The sequence below is a fragment of the Peromyscus leucopus genome, chromosome 16_21, assembly GCF_004664715.2.
Source record: "Peromyscus leucopus breed LL Stock chromosome 16_21, UCI_PerLeu_2.1, whole genome shotgun sequence".
Classification (NCBI taxonomy): Eukaryota; Metazoa; Chordata; class Mammalia; order Rodentia; family Cricetidae; genus Peromyscus; species Peromyscus leucopus.
Window position 1 is genome coordinate 19,841,617 of NC_051084.1, and position 27,380 is coordinate 19,868,996.

A 27,380-nucleotide genomic window follows, 5' to 3' on the forward strand; every position below is an offset into this window, starting at 1 on the left:
TGGCCCTCTCAACCCCTTTATGATCCATAACCTATCTCTATATTAGGGTATAGATAAGCCAGCTGTATGACATAGGAGAGTAGTAGCTATGATTTAAATCCAGTCATCTGTTGTAAAAGACAATTTTGCAGGTTGAGGCCATCTATCTGATGTTAGTCTGATCTTTTAGCCTCTGTATGGGTTGTTGTTTTTCCCTTACAGATTTTACAGTTGTTTCTTTGAATTTTTGGTATTTTGATGGATTGTGGGGAGGTTCACTCTGGTTGTATCTATTTGGAATTTTAAATACTTTGTGTTTGAATGTCATGTCTCTTTGTTAAGAAATTCACAGCTATATCAATGAAAAGCTCGGCTTGAACCACCAGTCTGTATCTTGCCTCCTATTCTATTCCATTGATTCTCAGATTTGGGTCTCTTGAATGTATCCCAGGTTTCTTGGAGTTTTTGGCTATAATCATTTTTTCCTCTTGATCTATGTCTGTATATATTATTGTCTATGCCATCCTTAATATTCATTATTCTGCTCAGGTTCTTTTTTCTGTTGATGATGTTTTATATTGGGTTATTTATTTGATTGACTGATTCTTTCATTTCCAGAATTTTTATTTATTGTTGTTTTTAGTGTTTCTATTCCATTGCCAATTTTTTCCTTGATATTTTTAATTTTTTTCCTCCAGCTAACTGATCCTCTTGCCAACGTTGGTCATTGTCTTGTCTATGTCATGAACAGATTTTATGTTGTTTTGTTTTTTTAGACAGGGTTTCTCTGTATAACATTCCTGGCTGTCCTGGCACTCACTCTGTAGACTAGGCTGGCCTTGAACTCACAGAGATCTGCCTGTGTGTGCCACCTCTGCCCAGCATGTTTCTTCCTTATGTCTTGAATTAAATTCATTATCTGTTTATCCGAGTCCTCTAGTACTCTGGAATCTCTTTCTGGTATCCCCCATTATTTTTGTCTTTGTCTTGCAGTGCTGAGAGGCAGCTAGATTGTTTGTAGTGTTGTCTGGTGTGTTAGCCGTGTTTCTTGTGTTACTTCATCATGATATGCACATCTGTTTGAGTGTTTGCATCTTTATTTTGTAGCTTTTGTACCTTTTTTATTTTTTGTCTGTGTTGTTTTATGTGAGTCTTTCCGGTGAATTGTATGTGTCTATATTTACACTCAAGGGGAAATTTGACTTCAGTAATAACTGTGATGGTCTGACAAAAGTCTCAGTGTTAGTTACATGGGGAAAATACTGTGGCTCTTGACTTATGTCCCCTGTGAGGACTTCAGTCATGAGTACTAGGGTTCTGTTTGTCCATATGCGGTTGAGAGGACCGAGCAGATGTCCTAACAGGCTGCTTAGTCTTCTCTCAGAGATCAGACCTCAATTTCAGTTTCCTGTGACTGGACAGGCAGTTTCTGAGGTCTAAGAGCCACAAACAAAGGGCAATTAATCAGTGGTGTCCCTGACAACAGAGACAAGGGAAACAGGACACACCATGCCTGGGCCACTGAGCCAGCCCCCACAGTCAGTATGTGCTAGAGCAGCCAGCCTCCACAGCAGCTCAAGGACAAAGCCTGAGACTTGTCCAGGCCTGCCCCAAAATAGCCCTGACAAACCCACAACTAACCCTAGCCAATTAAAAGTTACTAATGTGATTGCCACTTGCATAAGCCAATCATATCTAAGATGAGCCAACTTCCTTAGATACTCCCCTCAGTTAGGATTAAAAAGAGCTCACACACTTTTCTCAGGGCCTTTGCCATCTTGCCTTTGTATGGGATAGCCTGCCCCAGCATGCTGGAAGCTTTGAGATAATGAACGCTCTTGTTGATTGCATACGTGAATGGTGGTCTTTTGTGGGACTTTTCCAGGACCCTAACACTGGGTTCTGTCTCACTTGGCATAGTTCAGCTGCTCCATGTGACTTCCATCCCAGGACGCCTGTCTACCTCAGAAGCCCCTTCCCTAACCCCCTAAGAGCCAACCAATGCCCACCAAGTCAGCTGGAAGCAGTTTTTCCAGGAGAAAAGACGCCCCTATTCCTGTTCACTCACTTTTTTATAATAAACAAAAAGTCTGGAATGGTCGATTCTGCCCTCACTCCAGCTGCATGACTGCACATGTACAGTTCAGAGCAGAGTCCTACATCACCAGCATGCGTTGGGACTACATGCTCGCGGTGTGGTCATGCAGTCAGCACATTTGTGGTGTAGCTCTGTAGGCCCACTTGCGCCTTATAACTCAGACCCACCCTCTCTCTCTGTTCTGTTCAGTCTCTTCCCCCCACCATCTTTCCCTCCCTCAGCACATGCTCCTTTCCCAGGCCTGGTTCTTTTGTCTCCCCCACTTCCTCCTAATAAAGCTCTGAAACTGATACTGGGTTCTGTTGTGACCATGACCTTTCTGCACAGTAACCAGTGCCGCTTATCATTTCAAACCCCAACTGTGGAAGATAGAAAACAAAAATTAAGCTAAAATATATAGTGTTCAAATTTTAAAAAATAAAACAAAACAATAAAGCAAAAGGTTTTCACAAAATGCTTTATTTCTCTAATTGCTATTTCTTATAAATAACTTTGGCAACATTAATAAAATAATAACCTTTATTTGAAAAAGAAGCAACAGACTTCACAGAGTAACAAAATAGTAATCTTGACAGATATTTAATACATGTGTAAACAAAACAAAGTGACACTGCTTTAAAAATAGAGCTATCAATATAAAACAGAAAGCTCACTATGTTTCTTTGTGTTATAGGCACAGAAATGGACTTAAGCTAGCTCACTTCTAAGACAGAACCAAAGCTCTTGCTAATGATTTCTTCCTGAAGTTCTGTGACTAAGAAACTTAGCAGGGGGAAGAAAGGTGCAGCCAGAGGTAAACTGCCTTCCAAGAGAAGGAATAAACAGGACTTTAAAAGCAGGGGAGTTTCTAGTCACTCTAAACGTCTCGACAAGCTTAATAAACCACGTGTGAGGTAGCGAGCCATGCAGGCTTAGGGAAAGCACGGTGAGGAAGGGGCGGCCTGTGCAGCCTGTGCACCAGGAAGAAACAGGAATTTTCTTGAGGAACAAGGCCGATACAACATTCCAGCAGCAGGGAGACACTGGGAAGTGGCAGCGGGTGGGAGGCGTAGGTAGGCGGGAGCCAGAGCGCTGGGGCCTCCCTTAGCAGTAAACAACAATCCGTACTCCTTAGGAGCATGCTTTTGTGAAACGGCAAAGTACAGCAACGGTGCTGGAGATACTAAGCACTCGCTAAACACAGGTCTAGGGTGGTTCTTATTTTTACCATAGACAGTACACAAGTCTGCAGGACACGTATGATTCATTTCATACACAGTAGGACTTGCCCACCAGAACAAGTCGGGCAAACAACATTTTCCACATCTAAAGGAAAGGTCCAGGGTAAAAAGTTAGGTGTGCCTTGGCCCAAGAAACCTCATTGAAAAGGCCTATCAAAATAGAGCAGATCACAATCAATCAATGGATCAAGCACAGAGCAAATAAATACAACAAAAGATACTAGCAACCTCTCACCTCCCTCAGTCTTAACAGAGAGGCCAAGGCCTGGTGATGATCTCTTCCCAGGTTTTCATGAAATCCAAGGAAACTTCATTAGACTGAGGAAGGAAAAATGGATAGGGACATCTTAAGGGACCCACCCCCAATGCCCCTTTCTTCTTTTTGGTTATAAGAGACAGGGTCTTACTGTGTAGTTAGTTTGGCAAGGAACTCATTAAGCAGCCCAGACTGACCCTGAACTCCAGACCCTTCTGCCCCAGGCTCCTAAGAGCAGTTATTACCAGTGTGTGCTACCACACCCAGCAAGATAAAGTACCTTTAAAGAAAGGAACAGGAAACTAGGAGATTTTTTTCCAGACCATGTTTATAACCAGCATGCATCTAGACTCCTTGACTGATGAACAGAAGCAGCTGGGCACCTGGGCTAAACATGAAGGAACAGGAGGTGGCACTGGACCACGCTCGTGAAGACAGGCCTGGAAACTTACAGAAACAGCTAATGCTACTGAGGTTGCCGAGGACTAACTAATCCTCAGGGGGTGCCCTACAGTCCTACAAAGAGTTGTTCCTCCTAGTGACCAGCTAAGTAGTAAAGCAGTAAGATATATTAATGGGAGAAAGCAAGTTTTCATTTAGGTCATAGCCTGCACACTAAAGTGCTTCAAGTAAGACCCAAGCAATATTAGTGTGATCAACTGAGAAATTATACATACAACAACGAGAGAGCTACTCATTATAAATCACTCAAATATGAGGCAAGATACAAATTGTGACTAGGGATATAGTTCAGTGGCAGAGCCCTTGCCTGGTACATGTAAGGCCCTGGGCTTAATCCCTAGCACCAAGTGGGGGGGGGGGGGGGGGGGAGCACCACATCACCAAATTGCAAGCTTCACATATTCAATAAACATAAGATACACATACACTGAAAAAAAAACGTAGTGAAAAGGCTCCATCATCGGCCCTGGGTTATTTTTTTTGTGCTATGTCCAATATCATTGGGCAAGTCCCTATTACATCATAAAAAGTACAACTAAATTCAGCCCAGGCCATAAACTAGACAGATGCCATTTTTCTGAACTAAAGTTCAATAAACTTCAAACTACAAATGCCAAGGCTTCTTGCCCCAAGAAAAGACAATGCACTTTACTGCTGTGACCCATAAGGATATGGCCAGTTCATTCTTCAAACACAGCTAGCCGAAAGGGGGAGGAGAGTGCATAAGTCCAACTACCCTACGCATCAAGCGATAGGAGTCCATGGACACCAGCTCCCATTCTACTAATCACTGTTGCTGCTTCACGTGGCACTAAGGACACACAGCTGTGCTTTTAATGCTTGTAGGGGCCCTTCGTAAAACGTGGACATTTTACAAGAATGGCTTGGCCTCCTTGAATCTTCTTTTGGGTAAAGACATTTAGGCACTACTCACTCTTTGGCTCCAAGACTGGAATGAATGTGTGCCTGTCCACTTACCCATGCTAAACCATTTAAGAAGAGAGCTCTCTCCCTCCTGTAGCAAGCATTCACTACCTATAGATCTTCATGGAAAAGTGGGGCCTTGTGAGCCCCATCCAACTCCAAACTTTTATGTAGAAGAGCTCTCAAGCTTAGGAGTTACATAAAATACTAATAAATAGGTTTAACTTGTTTTCCATTCACAAGGATATAGGCACAAGCACCTTCCTTGGGTTGAGCCAAACACTTAATATGAAACCAGATATATCTTAAATAACACTATTCATTCAGAAAACACTGTAGGTCAGAGAATGGGGTAGTAGAGTACTTGCTTATTATTTGTGAGGCCTTGAATCCAGCCCCAGAACTAAAACAGAACAAAACAAACCTTCACAAAATAAAAACAAATGAACAAACAAAAACCCTGCATTATCACAAAATTAAAGAAAAAACAGTCCATTTCTTCATCAGTCTTGGGTCCTGACGAATAACAAATGTATAGTTTGTCCTTTCATTTCTCTGAAGGGTTCTGGGTTCTGACTTAGGTTAGAATTAATGGGACCTTTTTGAAGGTTTACCTTGAGATCTGGGGGAAGGCGGTTCCCAGTCAGTTGTGCTCACAGTGACCGATGCTACTTTCCCAGATTCTGACTGAACAGGATCCACCGAGACCTGAATAACAACCTTCGTCTCGGGAGGCAACCCTTCTAGCTGCTTAGGTTTCTTAAACATTTGGTGACACCGGGTCTTATGCTCCATTTTTTCCTTGAAGGTTAAAAACTGTAGCCGACACTTGGAACACTGGTGACCGTTCCTTTCCCAGTGCCCCCTATAGTGACACATGTATGGTGTTCCGGTTTTGAAAATTTTAAGACAAAATGGACAAAGTAGGTTCTTAGTGTTGACATGGCACTTTCTGAAATGTGTTTCCACATCAGCAAAGACAGACGACCTGTAGTTACAGATCTGGCACACATACGGCATTTCCCCGGGCTTATGGTTGTCCTTCATGTGCTCTAAAAGAACTTGATTTGTCTCAAAGGACAATTCACAGATTTTGCAGACCATGGTGGGGTCAGGGGCGATGTGCACACGGTCGACGTGGAACTCCAGCTGGATGGGAGAGTTGAACTGCCGGTGGCAGTGCTGGCAGGTGGTATGGTTCTCCCAGCCGTCATTCCCCTGCCTCTCAAATTCCAAATGATGTTTGGTGTGGTTCATAAATTTGACGTTTTTGAGAGCTTTCAAACAGTTGGGGCACTTGAAGATTGTGTGAGTCTTCTGTTCTGGCTGCCCATCTCCTTTATGCTGGCCATAGTAAAAGTCACTAAGTAACAAAGTCAAACTTCCTTTCTTGGGATCAAAGGTCCCTTGACTCGCTGGACTTGAAAAGCCCACTTTCACCAGTCCATTTTCACAGCGAGGGTGTACACTTGTAGGACTGATGTAGATAGCGTTCTCTGAGAGAGGAGCCCCATTCACAACACGGTTTACTGATTTGGGAACATCGCTGGAGGGTGTACTCAGTTGAGGATTTGAGGTATGGAAAGTACCAGAAGAGGACGATGCTGAAGAATGTTCTTCATCAATTTCTATAATAAATTCAGACCTCTGCGGGTTAATGACATTTACTTCCGAAGTGGAATGGCGCTTCGATGCAGAAGAACTTTCGTTCCAACCTCCTACTGAAAGTGCTGCCCTTACTGGACTATGCTTTGAACTTGAGATTGGAACCAAAGGGGAACCCTTGGAAGAGCTACCAGGCACAACTTGTGGTGAATTACTTCTATAATCAGGTTCGGACAAAGGCTCAATAATAATAGGACTATCTGTTGACCTTGACTCAGCAGGAGATGCCGGCAAGACGATCACTGTCTCTGATGTGGGGGCTGCAGGGCTTTCAGCAGGAGATGCCGGCAAGACGATCACTGTCTCTGATGTGGGGGCTGCAGCACTTGAGGGCTGCAGCCTTTCAGTAGTCGTTTTTCTAAGGCTGTTTCGCTTTCTTTTTAAACGTGAACCTGGGGTGACTCTGTTCAAAATGTTCGAATTAGCAGGTTTTGAATTTGAAGTCTTTCCAACGAATATCAGTTCGGCGTCTTCATTTACATGCTCAACCCCTACAAAGATCAGCTCGGCATCCTCATCGTGGGCTCGACTGGGTTCCTGCTCTTCACCGCACAACATGAACTGCCGCTCCATTTCTAACGTTTCGGTTCCTGACAGGTGTGCTCACAGTACTTCCTCTATTCACACTGCCACCTGAGCACAAACACATCACACATCAGTAAGCACAGAAAAAGGACTTATTTTTCTCATCAAAGACTTTGAGATGATTATAAACATTAAGGACACTCATCCGGTGCCACTACCAGTCTAGCCCAACCTTTCAGGCTCAGACCCAGGCAGGAGGCACAGCCATGGGCTCTTTTGCCTAAGACTCTCACTCAGCACCTATCTAAGCAGCCCCTAGACCCAGGCAGGAGCCCCATCTCCAAGGTCTCTTAAGTGAGTCCTCTCACCCCAGTTACCTCCTCTCACAGTCCCAAATCCTCCAGACCTAGGTCCAGCCAAGAGCCAAATCTACCCTCTCTTAGAGAGTCTGACCCAGGGTCTTTACCACATGCCACCCACCAGGTCAAGGTGGGGCCCACATCTTCAAGCTATCTTAGCCCAGGCCCTCTGTGTGCTCTCTTGCTGAGGCTGAACAAGTCCCTGAACCCATGCCTGCCCTCCAGGCCCAGCCCCAGCCAGGAGTCACACTAGAGGACTTTTCTGGACTTCATTCAAACAATCTTACCCTACCCTAAGACCCCTGCATCACCCTGGTTAATAGTGTACTGGAATTTCCCTAGTCTCTCCAGTCAATAATCAATGCTGGGTAACTCAAGGACTAACCTGCTCGCTCCTACTTGTCCTGAAATCAACCAAGCTCAGAGGAAAGCAAAACCAGAATCAGACTTCTACTCCACATATGCAGGCTAGAATCTGACATCAGACACAAAGAAATAAACTCCCACAGCCCTACTAGAAAATAAACCGCATGGGAGACTGAGACAACACGTGCCTCTTAAAGACTACCAGTCCTATAGAAATGTCGCCAAAAGGAATTGCCAAGACTAAACTCAGGACACAGACTTTAAGGAACAACTGTAAACAATCGAAATATTCAACAAATCCAAAGAGGGCACAAGCAAACACCTCAAGGAACTTAAAGAGGACAGAAAGAAGAAAAGCCCTCTGATGCCCCAAGAGCGTATCCTCGGGAAGGAGGCAGCCAGGTCAGCTCTAGCTCAGCTTCTCCAGGTCCTGTTTCCCAAGTGTGTGGTGGCACTCTATCTTCTGCTGCCCTCACCGACACAATGCCTAAGACCAACCTGGGGAAGGACAGGGTTGACTTCCTCTTAGAACTCCCAGGTCACAATTTGCCTGATTTGTAAAACAGATCATGGACCAGCAATTCCACATGTTCTACAGACTTAATTTGAAGAACTCTGTCCAAATCAGGAATTCTGGAGACTAAGAAATGATCTGCAGCAGAGGGCATTTTATAACATTTTCAACCAAAAGGATGTTAAAGTAAGTTATAGGAAGCCTTACTATACACACAAGCACACATAAACAATCACTGCACAAAGCATGGGTAAAAGTTTGTAATTCCAACACCCAAGGGAATCGTGAGGTCAAGTACAGCTTCCAGGCCAGCAAGATAAGATCCTGACACAATAAAATAAAAAATAACAAATTAATTTTTTTTAAAAAAGCTACTCAATGGCCAGGCTTAGTGGTACATACCTTTAATCCCAGCACTTGGGAGGCAGAGGCAGGAGGATCTCTGTGAATTTGAGGCCAGCCTGGCCTACAAAGCAAGTTCCAGGACAGCCAAGGCTACACAGAGAAAAAAAAATTCAGTATGCTTCCTCTATAACAATGACAAACACTGAGAAAAAAAAACCAAGGAAACAATCCTATTCACAATAGCCTCCAAATGAACCAAAACCTTGGAATAAACCTAATCAAGGAAGTGCCCAAACTCTAAACAATGAACATTTTAAAACACTGAAGAAATTGAAGAAGACAGTAGAAAATAGACGGACCTCTCATGATCATGGATCAGAAAAGTCAGTACCATGAAAATGTCCATCCAACCAATCTACAGAGTCAATGAAATCCCCATCAAAACCCCAGGGATTCTTCACAGACACAGAAAAATAATCTTAAGTATCGTAAGACCAGAGAGATGAAGTAACCCTGAGCAAAAACAATACTTATAGAGGTATCAACATACCTGATTTCAAGCTATACTACAAAGCCAGAGTGATAAAAATACCATGTTACTAGCACAAACACAGGCTAGGTCAATGGAATAAAACAGAGCACACAGACACAAGGCCATAGAACTTCAACCACCTGACCTTTGACAAAGCTGTCAAAAGCACACACTGGAGAAAAGACAGCATCTTCAATAAATGGTATGAGAAAACTGGAAATTTGTATGTAGAAGAATGAAACTATATCCTTATCTTGCACCATGCACAATAAATCCAAGTAGACCAAGGACATGAAACCGGAAACTGCTAGAGGAAAATGCACTGAGTTCCTTTCAAGTTATAAATGCAGGTAATAACTTTCTGAATATGGTATGTTTATGTCTGAACACCTGATTTCAGCTCATAAGTCAGTTTTATGTCTTTTAAGAGTTAACAATTGTAGGTACTCAGGATACCTTACCTTCACAGCTATCAGTATAGCCTGGCTCCCTACAGTCAGGATACCTTTCTCTTCTGAGCACTTCAAGTGAGGGCACCTACCTACCAGGCCTGAACAGTCCTCAGGCCAGTCCCATCCCATCCAGTAAACATAGGTAATAACTTTCTGAATAAGACTCAAATCACATGCAAAATAAGACCAATAATTGATAAATTGGGTCTCATGGAACTAAAAGGCTTTTGTACAGCAGAAGAACTTGTCAGTTGAATGAATGGGAGAAAAATCTCTGCTGGCTATATATTTGACAGGATTAATATCTAAGCTATATAAAGAATCCAAGAAACTAAACATCAACAACATAATCAAATCTTAACTATAGGACTGATCAGAAAGTTCACACACACACACACACACACACACACACACACACACACACACTATGGTGGTACTTTATTTGTACTGAAATGTGATTTTCATTGTATGTTAATAAATAAAGTTGCCCTGGGGTCAGAGCTATTAGAGCCATAGCAAGAGCGTGGTGGCGGCAGCGGCGGCGGCGGCGGCGGCGGCGGCGGCGGCGGCGGCGGCGGCGCACGCCTTTAATCCCAGCACTTGGTAGAAGAGCTAGGTAGATCTCTGTGTGTTCAGGGATACAGCCAGCATTAGAGACATATGCCTTTAAGACCTGGAGGGCGGTACTTACAGGCAGTGACGAGGCAGTCATGTGTTTGGGTTTACAACCAATGAGAAGGCAGAACAGAAAGACTATTTAAAGATAGACACACAGGAAGTAGCTCTCTTTTGGGGAGGTAGGAGCACTGCAGGAGGTAAGATTTTAGCTCTGAGCTCTGACCTCTCGGCTTTCTCTTTTACATTGGTTCTGTGTTTCTTATTTTAATAAGACGGTTGGTTACATCTACAACACACACACAAAAAAAATACAAATGACTAATAAACATTTTTTTTTTTAATATTCAACATCATTGGCCATCAGAGAAATATAAATTAAAACTACTTTGAGGTCCCATTTCACCCCAGTCATAAAAAGAAAAGTGACAACAATGTTGGTAAGAATGTGGGTTAGAGAAATACTTATCCACTGCTGGGAGGAGTGTTAATTGGTGCAGCTATTATGGAAATCAGCATAAAGCTCTTTCTTGAAGAGTTAAAGACAGAAATTCCATAATGTCCCTGTTAGTTACAATTATCAACACAACCAAGAGACACACCCGGTAAGAGGGAGTCTCAAGTGAGGATTGCCAAGGTCAGACTAACCTGGTAACAGCACTGTGGCTGGTGCTATTCTTAGGCAGGTGGTCCTGGGTTGTGTAAGAAAGTTAACTGGCTAAGTGTAAGCCCGGGAATGCCAGGAAATACCATTCCTCCATGGTTTCTACTTCACTTCCTACTTGAGTTCCTTCCCTCAATGATGGGTTGTAACCTGGAAGTGTAAGATAAAATAAATCCTTTCCTCCCCAAGTTGTTTTTTGATATGGTATTTGTAACAGCAACCCAAAGAAAACTAAAATAGATCTGCCTAGCTTTATCTCTCCAGAGTGTACACCCAAGGTACCGTACCCTACCACAGGCACACCTGCACATCCATGTTCACTGCTGTTCTAGCCACAACAGCATGAACATGGACTAGCCTAGACATCAACCAACTGATGAAGGAATAATGAAACTGTGCCGTACACATCAATGGAATTTTACTCAGCTGTAAAGACAGACAAAATCATGAAAATTTCAGGAAAATGGATAGAACTGAAAAATATACTGAGTGAGGTAACCCAGACCCAGAAAGACAATCTTTTCTCTCATTGATGGATCCTAGCTCTGAACTTTGAGTTGTGCATTTAATTTGAAGTCATCAGGAGGCTATAAAGAGCACATGATGGGGGAGGAAAGAAGTGGTTGGGGTTAGGGCACCGTAGAGCAAATATGTTATAAAAGTAGAGGGGGGGGAACGGACGATGACGGGGGACGACCAAGAGTTAAAAGTTTAAGGAGGGCAATGGTGGGCTACAGAGTGGAAGATGTGGCAGGGATGTTAATTAAAACTAAGGACATACGGAAAAGCCTTGTGGAAAACCACTGCTCTGTAAGCTAATTAAAAAATAAAGGTTTGGGAGAGGTGGAGCGATGGCTCAGAGGTTGAGAGCACTGGTTGCTCTTCCAGAGGTCCTGAGTTCAATTCCCAGCAACCACATGGTGGCTTACGGCCATTTAGAGTGAGATCTGGTGCCCTTTCCTGGCCTGCAGGCATACATACAGACAGAACACTACATATGTAATAAATAAATAAACCTTTTAAATGTACATATGTAGGTTTAGTTTAAGTTTAAACAGAGGTACCCTACTACACAGGTAAGCAATACTTCCTCTAGAAAACATGGGTTATTAAATGAAAAACCTAAGTCCCAGGTGTAGGAATAGCTCTGTGTAATTGATGTGGGAAATCCCAGAGGCTCCCCAACAACACAGGCTACTGCTGTTGCTCGACTGTTTGCCATAGCTACATGGTAAGACCTATTGCTGAAGACACCCCACAATTTGGTAGCAGGATATACAAAAATCATGCTGGAATTGACCTAGAAATCCCCCTCTCTGAGGTCCAGCTTTCAGTGCTGGAAGGTGCTATACAGGCCACTGGAGGCGAAGTCATTCCTAGATCTGTCTAATGGAGGACTCTGCATGCTACAGTGCTAACCTGACAGAGTGCCCACTGGTTCACTGGTAGAATGGCATACGACACAGACATGCCATTGGATTGGAGGCCCATTCACAAAATGTAATTCATGCCTGGAATTGTCAACATGGTTGAAAGCCCATGGTTGGAGAGGTCACAGGTGCTAGAAGGGAAACCTCCTGTTGCTCCCCCTTACATATACTGGCATTTATACTTACAGATTAGTGCTATTCAGTGCTAGTAAGTCAATGCAGAGACGGAGAGCTGCACCTTCAAACTGTAAGCCAAAAAGGACCTTAAGTTGCTTTGCCAGGTATTTTGTCATAGCAACAACAAAAACTAATACAACAACCCAATTAAAAAGGGGGCAAAATGGGGCTGGAGGGATGGCTCAGTGGTTAAGAGCACTGGCTGCTCTTCCAGAGGACCTGGGTTCAATTCCCAGTACCCACAAGGCAGTTCACAACCGTCTGTAACTCCAGTTCCAGAGGATCTAACACCCTCACACAGCCATAAAAATTAAAAAATTGGGCAAAAGATGTTAATAGACATTTCTCCAATGATGACGTACAAATAGTCAAGAAGTATATGAAACTATGTACAACATCACAAATCATTAGAGAAATGCAAATTAATATTATTAGATATCACCTCACATCAATTAGAATAGCTTTCACAAATTTAAAACCAGGAAGTAACTCTTGGCCAGGACATGGATAAATTGGAATCCTCAAGCTGTTGAACTATAAAATGATACAACTGCTATTGAAAAAGGCATGGAAGTTCCTGAAAAAAAAGTTTTAAAGAACTGTCACATGATCCAGCAGTCTAACATCTAGGTATGCATTCAGAAGAAATGAAAAAGTCTTAAAGAGACAGACACTTTTCCTGCATCTCTTGAGATGATCACCTCACTTAAAATAGCACCAAAATAAACTACCTCCCTGGCAGTGAATACAATGTAACCAGATGCTTCCCTGCCCCCCCACCATCACGGCTTCCTTGACAAGACACACATTATTTCAAGATAAAAGTCTTAGACAAAATAGAACTAGAGGGAACATACCTCAACATAATAAAAGCTCTATATAAGAAACCCACAGCCAACACCATCCTAAATGTAGAAAAGTTGAAGCAATACCACTGAAATAAGGAATAAGACAGGGATGACCACTACTTTCCAACCTTCTCAATATTGTGCTTGAAGCACTAGTTGGAGCAATAATGCATAAGAAGGAAACAGAAGGGATACAAACAGAAAAAGAGGAAGTCGAATGTGGGAGCCCATTTTCAGGTTCCTCGTGGCTTTACCCAGCAGGTCCTCATAGAGAGGATGATTGGACCACAGGCCTGAGTGCAGGTGTCTGAGATGGTCTACACTTGGCTGTGCTGGGGGGAGGTCTTTTGCTCCACCCCTTGTCATTTCTATAAATACCCTGGGGCAAAGACAGTCAGGGGCCCTTGGAATAGGTTCCAGGCACTCTCTAGGCTATCCTGTATTTTCTATTCGTTTATCTCCACAATCTAAATCCTTCTATCTAATATTTCCTGCTGCTCACATTCAAGAAAACTCTTGGTAACTGTGGGGTAGGTGAGTAAACACCCCGCAGAATGGCACCATGAACAGGGACTAAAGACAAGGGAACATGGATTAAAGACAAAGGAAAATAGTAGTAATAATGATTAGTTTTATTGCAGTTTTTGGTGAAAGTGAGAGTATGGTCCTGCCAGTTGAAGTGGCCAGTCCAGCATTGAAGTGAAAGTAGAGAAATTAATAAGGGCAGAGGGTTTTATCCTCAAGAGAAAAGGAAAAACGGACTGGAAGGCTGTCCCATGCTGCAGCACAAAAATCTCTATCAAGATTTCTATCTTGTACCTCTTTCGAAATTTCTGTGAAAAGTAAGTATAAGGTATAGTGTAGTAATAGGCTGTAGGAAAAACTAAGAAGTGTAAAGGAGTGTAGAAAAATTTACTTAAGATAAGTTAGGCAACTAGATAGAAAAACTAAGTCTTCAATCTAACTTCGGGGACTATGAACGCAAACTGGGGGGAACATCTTTGAGTTTTATGGGTAGAAAAAAAAACTCTTTTTTTGAGCTTATTGGGCAGAAAAAAGATTCCTATGGAAGCTTTTGGCCTGGGGACAGCTAAAATACTAAACCCAAGTGGCAGGAGAAAGTGATTTCTCCCTGAGGCAAAAATTCAGGTGTAAGAAGCCAAAAAGTTTACAGTTCAGAAGTTTTGGGAAAAGTTGGTCTTTCTCTCTCTTGGGGGAAAAAGCTTTTTCTTGGAAAACTTGATAAAATATCTCTCTAAAAAAGCCTTAATCTTTCTCAAAACTAAAAGCTCTCTTAAAAAAAAAAAAAACTTAAAAACTAAAACCTTTCAGAACTTTCTCAGAAGGACAAAAATTAGAATCACCTGAAGATATTAGTATGGGGACCACCTGTGATTAGCTCTAAGGGAAAACAACAAACCTCTTAAGACAGCAAAACCTCTCTAAGTTCTCTTTCAAGCTTTAAAACTTCTCCCTGCAATGCAGGAGGCAGGGATTGAGTTCCTAAAAACCTCTAAGCTCTGTCTCTTCAAGCTAGTAAAAGACAGCGGGTCAGAGTCCCCTGAGGGAAACACTTGGGTGAGTGTGGGTAAAGAGACACAAAGAGCCTAATAGGGCAGGAAATTATTTACGTGGGAAAAGCAAAACGCCAAGTTTTTCAGTTACAGCTGAGCTGAGGCATCAAGGGTTTTGTTTCTGAGTGAGCATTTGTCGGAATGAAAGGGTGCTCCTAAATGCCCTAATACAAAGCTCCCCCAAAGCAATGAGCTGAAGTGGTTTTTTTGGTTTTTTTGTTTGTTTGTTTGTTTTTGGTTTTTGAGACAGGGTTTCTCTGAACAGTCCTGGCTGTCCTGGAACTCGCTCTGTAGACCAGGCTGGCCTCGAACTCAGAGATCCGCCTGCCTCTGCCTCCCAAGTGCTGGAATCAAAGGCGTGCGCCACTACCGCCCGGTTCTGTTAAGTGTTTTATCTTGGCTTCTAACAAACAACTGAGAAGCAACTAGCCAATACCTCTGAGTTTGAGTACATTACCGGATACTAAAGTTCTTGCAGTTGTGAACAACCTCTTGGAGCATAGAGCTGAGGCAGGAAGGTGCAGGACCCAGGGAAAAACTAACGAACAGAGCTAAAGCCGGCTCAATGGCACAGTTGCCCGCTTTCCTGCAAGTCCCGGGTTGTTAGGTGGGGCCACTCAGTGTCCACAGCTGCAAAAAGAAATCTCCCTGAGAAAAGCTTTCCTAGCAGAGAACGGATCTTCCTGGGAAAGCAGTAAAGCCGGACTGCGTCGGAAACGCTGTCTGGGGAAAGAACCCAGCCAGGGCAGAATGGAGAACGAACAAGGAGTAAAGTTCTTTTCCATCAGAAAGCGTCTTTTTGAGAAAAGCTTTGTTCCTGACTCTGGTGAGGTGAGGGAGTGTAGCCCTGAGAGGTGAATTGCCTCTGTCTGAGAGCTTGGACAAACAAAAGTAATCCACGGGAGAACTGGGCCAGGTGAGGGCCTGATTAGGAAGTTCACCTGCCCTAAGGTGAGCTTAGAGATGGAAAAAAAAAATACAGTTTTTAAAAGAACAAGGAAAATAGTCTCAGAGTTGGTTGAATGTTAGTTCTGAGGAAAAATTTTAAGAATATGGAACTCAGAGCTTCCCAGTTTTGGGCTCCTTTGGTAAAACACCTTATTTTCCCTGATAGCTGTGCAAGAATTTTGCTAAGAGCTTTACAGTAGTTTAATGTGCAGCTTTTTGTAGAGCAAACTGAAAGTTCTGCTACATCAGAAAAATTTGTCTGAATTATGTCACAGAGAAGCTGTTATGAATTTGGGTAAAGGGACAGCCTCTAACTAGAAACCATTTATCAACAAGCCATTTTAAAATCCTTAATAAAGGGAAAGCAGTCCATACACTGAACACTGTTTTAGACGAAACATATGGGAAATTTAAAGAGTTCTTTGCCTTTTGAACAAACAACCTACAATGAATGATTCCTTTGTAAATCTAATAAAAGGACAAGGAAATAGGTATACAAAAAGAAAAGACTGCTTTGTAGATGGGAGGCACACTTCAGAAAATCTAGCTGTCTTACAAAAGAGTTGCTTCACCTGAAAGTTCCTTATGAGAAATCAATGCTAAATATCACAGCTGCCAACAATAACATCAGGGGTTAAAGCTAATAAAGTGAAAATATTTGTGGTATTGTATTCCCCCAAATATTGTGCATGCTAATAAACTTATCTGAGGTCAGAGACAGAGCAGCCACAATATTAAACATAAAGGATAGGCAGTGGTAGCACACGCCTTTAATCCTAGCATTCCAGAGGCAGAAATCCATGTGTTCAATGATACAGACAGGCATGGTGACTCATCACCCCTTTAATCCCAGAAAGGGAGCCTTTAATCCCAGGGAGTGGTGGTAGAAAGCAAAAAGGTATATAAGGCGTGAGGACCAGAAACTAGAAGATTTTGGCTGGTTAAGCTTCAGGCTTTCGAACAGCAGTTCATCTGAGAGCCATTGGGGATGAGGACACAGAAACATCCAGTCTGAGGAAACAAGACCAGCTGAGAAGTTGGCCAGACTCTTTAAGACTCATGCTACAAATATTAAATCATGAAAATGCTCTTCCTCTGAGTAAGCTAATGAAGGATATGTTTTATGAAAGAACATCTATGTTCTTGACTCCTTTTAATAGCAGCAGTTTTGTTGGAAATATTGGGCTATTAAAAATCTATCAGTGATAGCAGCAGTTTTGTTGAAAATATTGGGCTATTAAAAATCTATCAGTGATAGCAGCAGTTTTGTTGAAAATATTGGGCTATTAAAAATCTATCAGAGGGCTTAGGGAGTTAGCTCAGTGGTAGAGCGCAGGCCCTGGGTTCGGTCCTCAGCTCCAGAAAAAAAAAAATCTATCAGAAACATCAGCATGGTTAGAAGAACTCATGGCAAATACAGCTTTAAAAAAAATTAAGAAGGAGGAAAATTGTATCAGAGTTTGGTGACGAGTATGAAAAGCAGCTAAATCAACTTTCTTGATATTAAGGTTCTATCCTGCAGTCTGGGGATAGTAGGAGTATAAAGAGGCTTCCAGACTGCTGAGGAGTTTGAGACAATTGTAACTAAGTTTCAGCAATGTTTTCAGACCGGCTGAAAGCTGCAGGTCTGGAACCCGACTCCAACTTAGACAGTTTTCTTCTTCTGGTGGAAAACTGTCTGCTGAGTTGCCAGCTGAGCAATCCAGAAACAGAGTATTTCTTACAAGGTTTTTCTCTTTTCTTTTTTTGGAGTTTGCTGTAACTGACATAGCTCTTAATAATAGAGTTGTTATAAAACATCTGAAATGCATAGCAACAGAAGTCACTAAATCCCAGAGTTAAGAGAGAGCCATTAAAGAATTAAACTCTTGTTTCTCAAGAACTTTCAGAATGATAAGCTCTGAACTTTAGAAATGATTTGTGTACTTCCTGTCTAGTTAAGAGAATCTTTCTAATAGAGATAGTGATGATAATTAAGATTAAGAAGTAGAAAATTGCCAGGTGGTGGTGGTGCACACCTTTAGTCCCAGCACTCAGGAGGCAGAGGCAGGCAGATCTTTGTGAGTTCGAGGCCAGCCTAGGCTACAGAGTGAGTTCCAGGATGGCACAAAGCTACAGAGAAACCCTGTCCTGAAAAAAAAAAAAAAAAAAAAAAAAAAGTAGAAAATTATTCTGTCTTGTTAGAAAATGTTAAAGGTGTTTGCTAAGTTAAATATATGCTAATAGTAGCCCTATATAAGTTTGTAAAATAGATCTGTAGAGTTACTTTAACAATATAAGCTTGCAAGAAGTATCTAGGGTAGTCCTAAGACATGTAATAATAAGCTTGTAAGAAGTAAAGATGCTAGTTGTAAATGTAAGTTTAAATAAAAAGAATATAAGATGAATATAAGAAGTAAATAAGAAATATATTTGCTAAGGTAGTCTTAGAGCGTTTCCTTAAGGATATAAGTAAATAAGAAGTATATAAATAAGTATATGTTACATGTGAGTTTGTAAAAAAAAAAAAAAAAGTGTAAATGCTGAGTGTGATTCTATGCAGGCAGTCTGAGTGATTTTAAAAGCTTCAGAAGCCACTAAGAAGCTAAGAATGGCGGACGCCAGAACCAGCACAACAAGGCATCCGCAGCTGAGATCCATGGAAGATCAACACAACACAAAAAAACCTGAGCTAACATCAAAAACGGTGCAGTTTAAAATGTGGCTGTAAGTAAAAAATGTCTCTGGCTTGAGAATGAAAGCTGCAGAGATGCTTGTGCTGCATGAATCTTAAAGAGTCTGAATCAGAACAAACCTGGGGCCAGGTATTGGGGTGAACGATGGAAGATCAGAGAGACAGAACAAGCCACAGCTAACCTCACCTGCCAACTTCTCAGCTGGTCTTGTTTCCTCAACCTCTGTGTCCTCATATCTGAATGGCTCTCAGCTGAACTGTGCTGCTAGAAAGCCTGAAAGCTTAACCAGCCAAATGCTTAACCAGCCAAATGCTTCTAGTTTCTGGAATGCTAGGATTAAAGGTGTGTGCTACCACTGCCTATCCTAAGTATCTAGTGGCTTTTCTGTTCTCTGACCCCAGATAAGTTTATTAGGGTATACAATATTTTGGGGAACACAATACCACTGCATGCTTGTTTGAACTAAATTGTTAACTGCAACATTTTTTTGATTATAAAACACTTCTTCATATTTGGAAGCGAAAGTCTAATACCAAAATTTACTTTTTTTGAACTTTTTGAACTTAAAAAAAATGAGATAAAACTACAAAAAGGTTTTTGTTATAGATTTCTTCAAATTTGGAAGGCTAGTACTAGAATTTATTATCTGAATTTTGAGACTTAAGAAGTGAAATGAACAATAGTGATCTCATTGCAACGGGACAATTTTGAATTTACTTATGGTGATAACTTAGGAACTGTTTTCTGGAATTATTTGTGTTAAAAATGGAACTGTTTAAATGAAGATATTTATTGTTTCTACTTAGACTCAAGATGCAGTTTTGTGTATGCATATATGCTTTATTAACTGGTGATTCATAAATTGTTATATGTTAAAAATGAATTATTTTATGGAACTGTTTATGTAAAAATGTCATTATTTATGGAACTGCTTAAATGGAAAAGTTTGGGTTTTCTAACTAGGAAATGAGATATTGTTTTCAAAAAAATTTATAAAGAAAAGGGAGAGCCAGGCGGTGGTGGCGCACGCCTTTAATCCCAGCACTCAGAGGCAGTGGCAGGTGGATCTCTGTGAGTTCAAGGCCAGCCTGGGCTACCAAGTGAGTTCCAGGAAAGGCACAAAGCTACAAAGAGAAACCCTGTCTCAAAACTGCGCCCCCCCAAAAAAGGGGAGGGAGTAATATTCCTTAGTCTATTTAATTTAAAAAATATTTTCTCCTTATTTGAGTGGATTAATGTTATGTTTCGTTAGTAAGAAATGTAAATGGGTATAGTAAGAGATTACTTTAAAGTGTAAAGAGTTTTATTAAAAATTGCTTTTGAATGTTTTATTAAAAGTTTTCAAAATGTTAATGATTAGATTGAGAACATTGCTTTTCAATATGTGTTTGTAGGAATTGTGTAAGTTTGGGTTTTTCTAATTAGGTTTGAGATTTTGTTTAAAAATTATAAAGAAAAGGAGGGGTTATGAGTGAATTAAAGTTAAATGTATGTTTGCAGAAATTGTTAACCTATTGATATTAGTGCACCTTGGTTTTGTGAAGTTGAGGAAATATTTAAGTTTGATGTGAAAACATCGGAAGTTTTTCCTATGTTCTGTTAGCAAGAAAATTCAAATGGTTCCACTAAGAGTTAAAGACTGAGAAAATTGTTAACATAACTATATATAGCATCATTTATGTTAATTCAAATGGTTCTGTTAAGAGTTTGCTTTGAAATGTAAGATTGAAAGAATTCTAACTATGTATAGCAATATTTATGTTAACCTGTTAATGGGAATGATGAAGTTAAGGGATTCTTTAGGTTTGCAATTGCATTAAGAGTTTTTTGGTTTAGGAAGGGCTGGATGCAGCTAAAGACTGCTGTGGTCACCTTGGACACAATCCAAAAAAGAAATGCCATCTTTATCATCCTCTTCTTCCATACTGAGAGGTGTAACAGCTATGGAGATTGCCATGAGCTCTTAATAATGAGTTATTTTTTATATATTAAGAAAGGGGGACCTGTGGGAGCCCATTTTCAGGCTCCTAGTGGTTTTACCCAGCAGGTCTACATAGAGAAGATGATTGGGCCACGGGCCTGCATGCAGTTGTCTGAGATGATTTGCACTTGGCTGTGCTGGGGGGAGATCTTTTGCTCCACCCTTTGTCATTTCTATAAATACCCTAGGGCAGAGACAGTCAGGGCCCATTGGAATAGGTTCCAGGCCCTCTCAATGCTATCCTGTATTTTCTATCTATTTATCTCCACAATCTAAATCTTTAGCTATCTAATATTTCCTGTTGCTCTCACTTAAGAAAACTCCGGGGAACTGTGGGGTTGGCAGGTAAACGCCCTGCAGTTAAACAATTGCTATTAAGAGATAACATAATATTATACATAAAAAGTCCCAAAAATTCTAGAAAACGCTAGACGCAATAAACAATTTCAGCACTGTGACAAGATGCAGAATTAACTTTTTTTTTGGGTTTTCCAGACAGGGTTTCTCTGTGTAGCTTCAGTGCCTGTCCTGGAACTCACTCTGTAGACCAGGCTAGCCTCAACTCAAAGAGATCCGCCTGCCTCTGCTTCCCAAGTGCTGGGATTAAAGGGATGTGCCGCCGCCGCCGCCGCCGCCGCCACCACCACCACCACCTGGTTAAAAATCAATACTTTTTTAATAACCAGCAACAAACATATAGAGGAGATTGTTACAGGGAGCCCACCACAGAGGACCACTCAAACACAGTTTATAGCCAATTGAAAGTCTTTATTCCTGCCAGCTGGGACTATACTCATGTATTTGGGACCCAAGTAGAACACTGAACATTTAGAGTAAGGGGCTTTTCAAGGCAAAAAACAATATTCTGTTATCTGTCCACAGCTGCAGGGGGAGGTTTTATGCAAGCAAGCATTTAACAAAAGCTAAGATAAGCAGTTAGCTAAAGGGGAGATTTTATACAAGCAGGCAGTTTAACAGAAGTCAAGGTAAATTAGCTGGGGCATCTTGACCTTGGCTTCCTAGAATAGAGTTGGATAATTTTACACAAGGCTTTCTACTGGGGAGATCAAATTCTAGTCAAATCTAAAATGGCCTCAGCAAGAACACAAGATGGAGCAACCTCTGCACTGTCCTGCCCTGTCACATCATGGGTACACTCCCATCAATGATAGGCTCAAAGAAAATAAAATACCTAAGAATAAACCTAAACAAGGAAATGAAAGACATATGCAATGAAAAATTTAAACCTCTAAAAAATGAGATAAGAATGCTAGAAAACAGAATGGAAAGACATCCCATCCCATGTTCATGGATTAACAATTTAGAATTAAAATCCTGAAAATGACTATTCTGCCAAAGCCATTTATAGAGTCAATGCAATCTCAAAATTCCAATTTCATTCTTCACAAAAATAGAAAAAACTATTCTAAAATTAATATGGAACCACAAAAGACACCAAATAGCCAAAACAATCCTGAATAAAGAGAACAGTGCTGGAGAGATTACTATACAGGATCTTAAGAAATATCACATGTCAAGCATGGCAGCACATGCCTTTAATCCCAGCACACAGGAGGCAGAGGCAGGCGGATCTCTGTGAGCCTACCCTAGGAGTTCTAGGACAGCCAGGACTATATAGAGACCCTGTCTCAAAAGAAAAAAAAAAAAAAAAAATATATATATATATATATATATATAGAGAGAGAGAGAGAGAGAGAGAGAGAGAGAGAGGGAGGAGAGAGGGAGGGAGGGAGGGAGGAGAGAGGGAGGGAGGGAGGAGGGAGGGAGGGAGGAGAGAGGGAGGAAGGGAGGAGAGAGGGAGGGAGGGGGAGAGACGGAGAGACAGACGGAGAGACAGACGGAGAGACAGACGGAGAGACAGACGGAGAGACAGACGGAGAGACAGACGGAGAGACAGACGGAGAGACAGACGGAGAGACAGACGGAGAGACAGACGGAGAGACAGACGGAGAGACAGACGGAGAGACAGACGGAGAGACAGAGAAAGCCATAACAATCAATGAAAACAACGTGGTATTGGCACAAAAACAGACACACAGACCAGTGGAACAAAATAGAATATCCAAATGAGTATATGTAACTTCAGCCACTTAATATCTGACAAAAACATAAGCTGAAGAAAAGCAAGCAACTTGAACAAATGGTGCTTGGGAAATTGGATATCCATAGGCAAAGAATGAAATTAGATCCATATCTAAACCCCGCATAAAAACTAACTCCTGTGGACTTCAAACAGACAAAGCTCTAACTCTGAAACACTGAAACCACTAGGAAAAAGCAGGCAGTAACCTACATGATCCAGGTGTCGGAAAGGACATTCCAGAATAAAGCCAATAATTGACCAGTGGGAAAACGAGGAAGCTTTTGCACAGCTAAAGAAACAATCAGATGAAGAAGCCCACACAACGGGGCAGAATCTATGCCACCAGCTATACATCTGACAAGAGGACTCATTCAGAATATATAAAGAACTCAAAAAGCATTAAGTCAAAAGTAAATAAATAAATAAATAAATCATTCAAAAAATGGGCTTAGGACCTGAACAGAGCATTCTCAACAAAATAAAAACAGCTAAGAAATGTCTCAAAAAAAAAAAAAATGTTCACTGTCCCTAGTTACTAGGAAACTGCAAACAAAAACAACTGTAGAATTTCATTTTATCACACTCAGAATGGTAAAGATCACCAAACAGTCAACAATTTCTGGAGAGTATGTGGGGAAAAGGGAACCCTCATTCACTGTTGGTGGGACTGGAAACCAACTGAGCCACTCTGGAAATCAGTGTAGAGAATTCTCAAAATGCTAAGAATAAATCTACCATATGACCCAGATATACCACTCTGGCATATGCCCAAACGACAGCCTACTTCACAGATAGTTGCTCAACCATGTCCTTCAAGTGATAAATAGATAATGAAAATACTGTAAGCCGGGGGCTGGAGGATGGCTCAGAGGTTAAGAGCACGGGCTGCTCTTTCAGAGGTCCTGAGTTCAATTCCCAGCTGGTGCCCTCTTCAGGCATGCAGGCAGTACAACACTGTATACATTTAAAAAAAGAAAATACTGTAAGCCAGGCAGTGGTGGCACACACATTTAATCCCCACACTTGGGAGGCAGAGGCAGGCAGATCTCTGTGAGTTCAAGGCCAGCCTGGGCTACATTTACAGAGTGAGTTCCAGGAAAAGCAGAAAGCTACACAGAAACCATCTTGAAAAACCAAAAAAAAGAAAAAGAAAGAAAAGAAAGGAGAATATAGATTAACCCCAGAGAAATAGAAACTAAAAGTCTCTCAATCAAAAAAAAAAAAGTCCAGGCCCAGAATGGTTCAATGCAGACCTCTACCAGACTTTCTTTTCTTTCTTTTTTTTTTCTAACCAGACTTTCAAAGAATTAATGGCAATATTACTCAAACATCCATGAAATCTTACCAATATGGCTCCCTAACTACTTGAACATGATCTCAACAAGGACAACACTAAAAGACATACTGAAAAAAAAAAAAAAGAAGGAAAGCTCCTTGAGGCATTAAACCTACACAAAGAACTACAGTCAACTAGAGAATACTGAGAATGAGAGAAATCTTATGCAGAGAAGAACACCAAATAGTCAGACCTGAAAACATTTATGTAGCATTACACAGACTAAGAAGGTTATATTTATATATTTAGGGTTGTGTGTGTGTGTGTAATATATACATATATGAAACAACAAAAAGGTCATGAATTTTGAAAGAGAGCAAGGGAGGTACAGGGGAGGGCTTGGAGAGAGGAAGGAGGAGGAAATGACATAATTATATTGTAATCTCAAAAAATAAAAAATTATTTTAAAAAAGAAATATTGCAGAAATAAATTTAAAAGCAAGCCACTTTGCTTCCTGCTATTATTTCTTGATATATCAAACTGATCCTAAGGTAATATTGATGCCTTAGAATTGGGGGGGGGGGCTCAAAAAAATTAAAAAAAAAAATCCAGAAGTCAGGCTTGTGCATACCTATAACCATAGCCCTCGGGAAGGGAAGACTAAAATCAGGAGCTGAAGGTAATTCTCAGTTACATAAACCAGTCTAGGATATATGAGACCCTTTCTCAAAAACCAGGGTAGTGACTAATCCAATTTAACATTTTACTGCATTAGCTGAATCTTAAACTATCTGCATCAACTCACTTTGCCTCCTACTATGATAAAAACCAGTCCTTCACAGAACAGCCATAGTGGTTACTTTCTTTTTCTTTTTCAGGATTTCGGGTGAAAGGAGCACGTCTACCGCTTCTTCCTGTTTGAGGACGCAACTTAGAAGGTTCCAGAATTATTGACATCAGAACCACTCAAATTCCCTCAGGAAATTCTAAACAATAATTTGTCTCTTTGTTTGTTGTTTGTTTTTTGAGACAGGGTCTCACCATATAGTGCTGGCTGTCTTCAAACTCAGAGATCCGCCTGCCTCTGCCTCCCGAGTTGCTGGCATTAAAGGCCTGTACCACCTGGCGGTAATGTGACTAGGAGACAAGAAAACAAAAAAGAAAAGACCCTTCTTACCTCAGATATACAATGTAACTTTTAATACCTCGAGAGAGTCCAAAGGGTGAAAGTCACATGCCTGAAGTAATCAGAAAAACAAAAACAAACAAAAAAAGATACATTTTATATGTGAAAAGATTTTACTCCACTACCTACCAATTGTTTATTTTATTTTTTTTTTCGTTTTGTTTGCTTTGATACAAAACATGTCTGATCCTCCTGTCTCCACTTGCTAAGTACTGGGTGAGACCATCACAACCACTTTGTCAAGTACTGGGCGGGAATCGAGCCCAGGGCTTTGTCCATCCTAGGCTAGCACTCTAGCAACTAAGTTACCCCACCCCCAACCCTGGATGGTTTTTTTACAAGCATCTTACAGGCTACCATCCAAAATACCATACCTCCATAAACAAAAACAAAAACAAAAACAAAAAAAAATCTCATTTGAGCCCTGCTCAAATCAAAATTAGCTATCTAGGAGAACATATTAGGAGCCCCGAGAGCTGCCCTGCAGTTCAAGGAGGCACGTAGTCAACAGAATCCACAAACAAGATAGTGCTGTATGCGGAAAGACAAATCCATGGATTTTAAAATGCTTTAAAAAGCCTCAAAGGAAGGGCCTGTGGATCTCCAAATTGGGAGTGGGGCTCAATTTACAAAACTGGCTTACAGTTTGTTTTGTGAATAGGTCTCACTAGGTGGTCCTCCCACCGCCTCCCTAGTGGCCGGGATTACAGGCGGGCGCCACCGCGCCCTGTAGCAGGTCTCCGGGCTTCAGGACTTTAGGTAACCTTAAGCGCCACCAGGGCCCTCAGCGATGGGGACGGCCTTTACGGGGGAGCAGGCCCAGCCCTCGGATGGGGGTCGGGGGAGACTGTAGGAGGGGGAACGCACGTGTATGCCGGGGGCTACCAGGCGGGATCCCCAGAGCCCGGCCTACCAGCGCTTCTTTCCCCCGGGCTCGCAGAAGGCCCTCACCCGTCCTCCCACCCCGGGATCTGGTGGCCGGTCCCTCCCGGTCGCCCCCGCAGAGATCAGCAGGGCCACACCCCTGCGCTGACCTCCCCCGCATACCTGAGCCCCCCGGAACGCCTTGGCCCGCGAGGCGCTGCGCGGGAAGCCCCGCACCCCGACCTGCCGGGCCCGCCGCACAGCCCGCAAAGCCCAGGCCGCTTTGCCTGGCTCGCACAGTCGCCCACGGCGACCTGTGATTGGCTGCCAAGGGAGGACGCGAGGTCAGTCGCTCGGCTCCCGGCCTAGCGCCGATCTGATTGGTCCCAAGGCTCCTGGGAGCGTTCTCCCACTCTGGCACCCCTAGTGGCTACAGCGGGCGAAGGAGCCAAACTGAGATGAACAAGGCACAGATGAGACACCCGTGAGCTCTTGGCCCTGCAAGATTTGAAAACCAAAGCCGGCTCTTTCATTCCAGCACTTAGGAGGCTGAGGCAGGAGGATTGAAAATTAGACATGGCTGCATAGTGAGATCCTGTCTCAAAAAAGAAATGGGGGTTGGGGGCGGGGAATAGATGAGAGAGAAAGAAAAAAAAATACATAACTACAGCCAGCCAGGGCCCAGGGCCAGAGGTGCCTCCCAGTCCATTAGGAAATAGTTTGCCTCCTGAAATACAGGTATGACACTCTTCAACTGCGTGCCGTTTGCATAGACACACTCCCTGGCTCTCACACTTAGAGAATGGCCAAGCTACTGAGCTTGAAACCCTTAAAGCTACCTCTGGGACCACTCCAGCTAAGCCTGCCACTATTTTAATCCAACTGGAAGCAAACTCACAACAGATGTCCTTTTTTTTAAAAAAAAAAAAAAAAAAGGGGGGGGGGGGGAATCAAAAGATGAATGTCTTTTTGTAACATGCAAAAATTATATGAAATTCAAATTTCAGTATTCATAAAGTTTTAGAACACAACATGCTCATTTTCCTTTTTTGTTTTGGTTTGGTTTTTTGAGACAGGATTTCTCTGTGTAGCTTTGGAGCCTGCCCTGGAACTCACTTTGTAGACCAGGCTGGCCTCGAACTCGCAGAGATTCTCCAAGTGCTGGAATTAAAGGCATGCACCACTACTGCCTGGCTCTTTTCCTTTTTTTTTTTTTTTTTAAGATTTATTTATTTTATGTATACAGTGTTCTATCTACATGTATACCTGCATGACAGAAGAGGGCATCAGATCCCACTATAGATGGTTGTGAACCACCCACCATGTGGTTGCTGAGAATT

The 27,380-nt window shown here is 42.0% G+C and overlaps 1 protein-coding gene across 2 annotated transcripts; it reads right to left on the minus strand.

Moving 5' to 3' along the window:
* Positions 1–2,578: 2,578 nt before the first annotated feature.
* Positions 2,579–26,363, minus strand: Znf280b (zinc finger protein 280B). 2 transcript variants are annotated; one of them, XM_028874253.2, is made up of 4 exons: positions 26,224–26,363; positions 25,168–25,228; positions 12,593–12,651; positions 2,579–7,237 (listed from the first exon to the last, which is right to left on the minus strand). In XM_028874253.2, exon 4 carries the CDS (start codon positions 7,175–7,177, stop codon positions 5,528–5,530), a length of 1,650 nt encoding a protein of 549 aa, XP_028730086.1. In that variant the 5' UTR covers positions 7,178–7,237; positions 12,593–12,651; positions 25,168–25,228; positions 26,224–26,363; the 3' UTR covers positions 2,579–5,527. The 2 variants fall into 2 exon arrangements, with proteins under 2 accessions (XP_028730086.1, XP_037055403.1); XM_037199508.1 differs by lacking the exon at positions 12,593–12,651.
* Between the last annotated feature and the right edge of the window lie 1,017 nt (positions 26,364–27,380).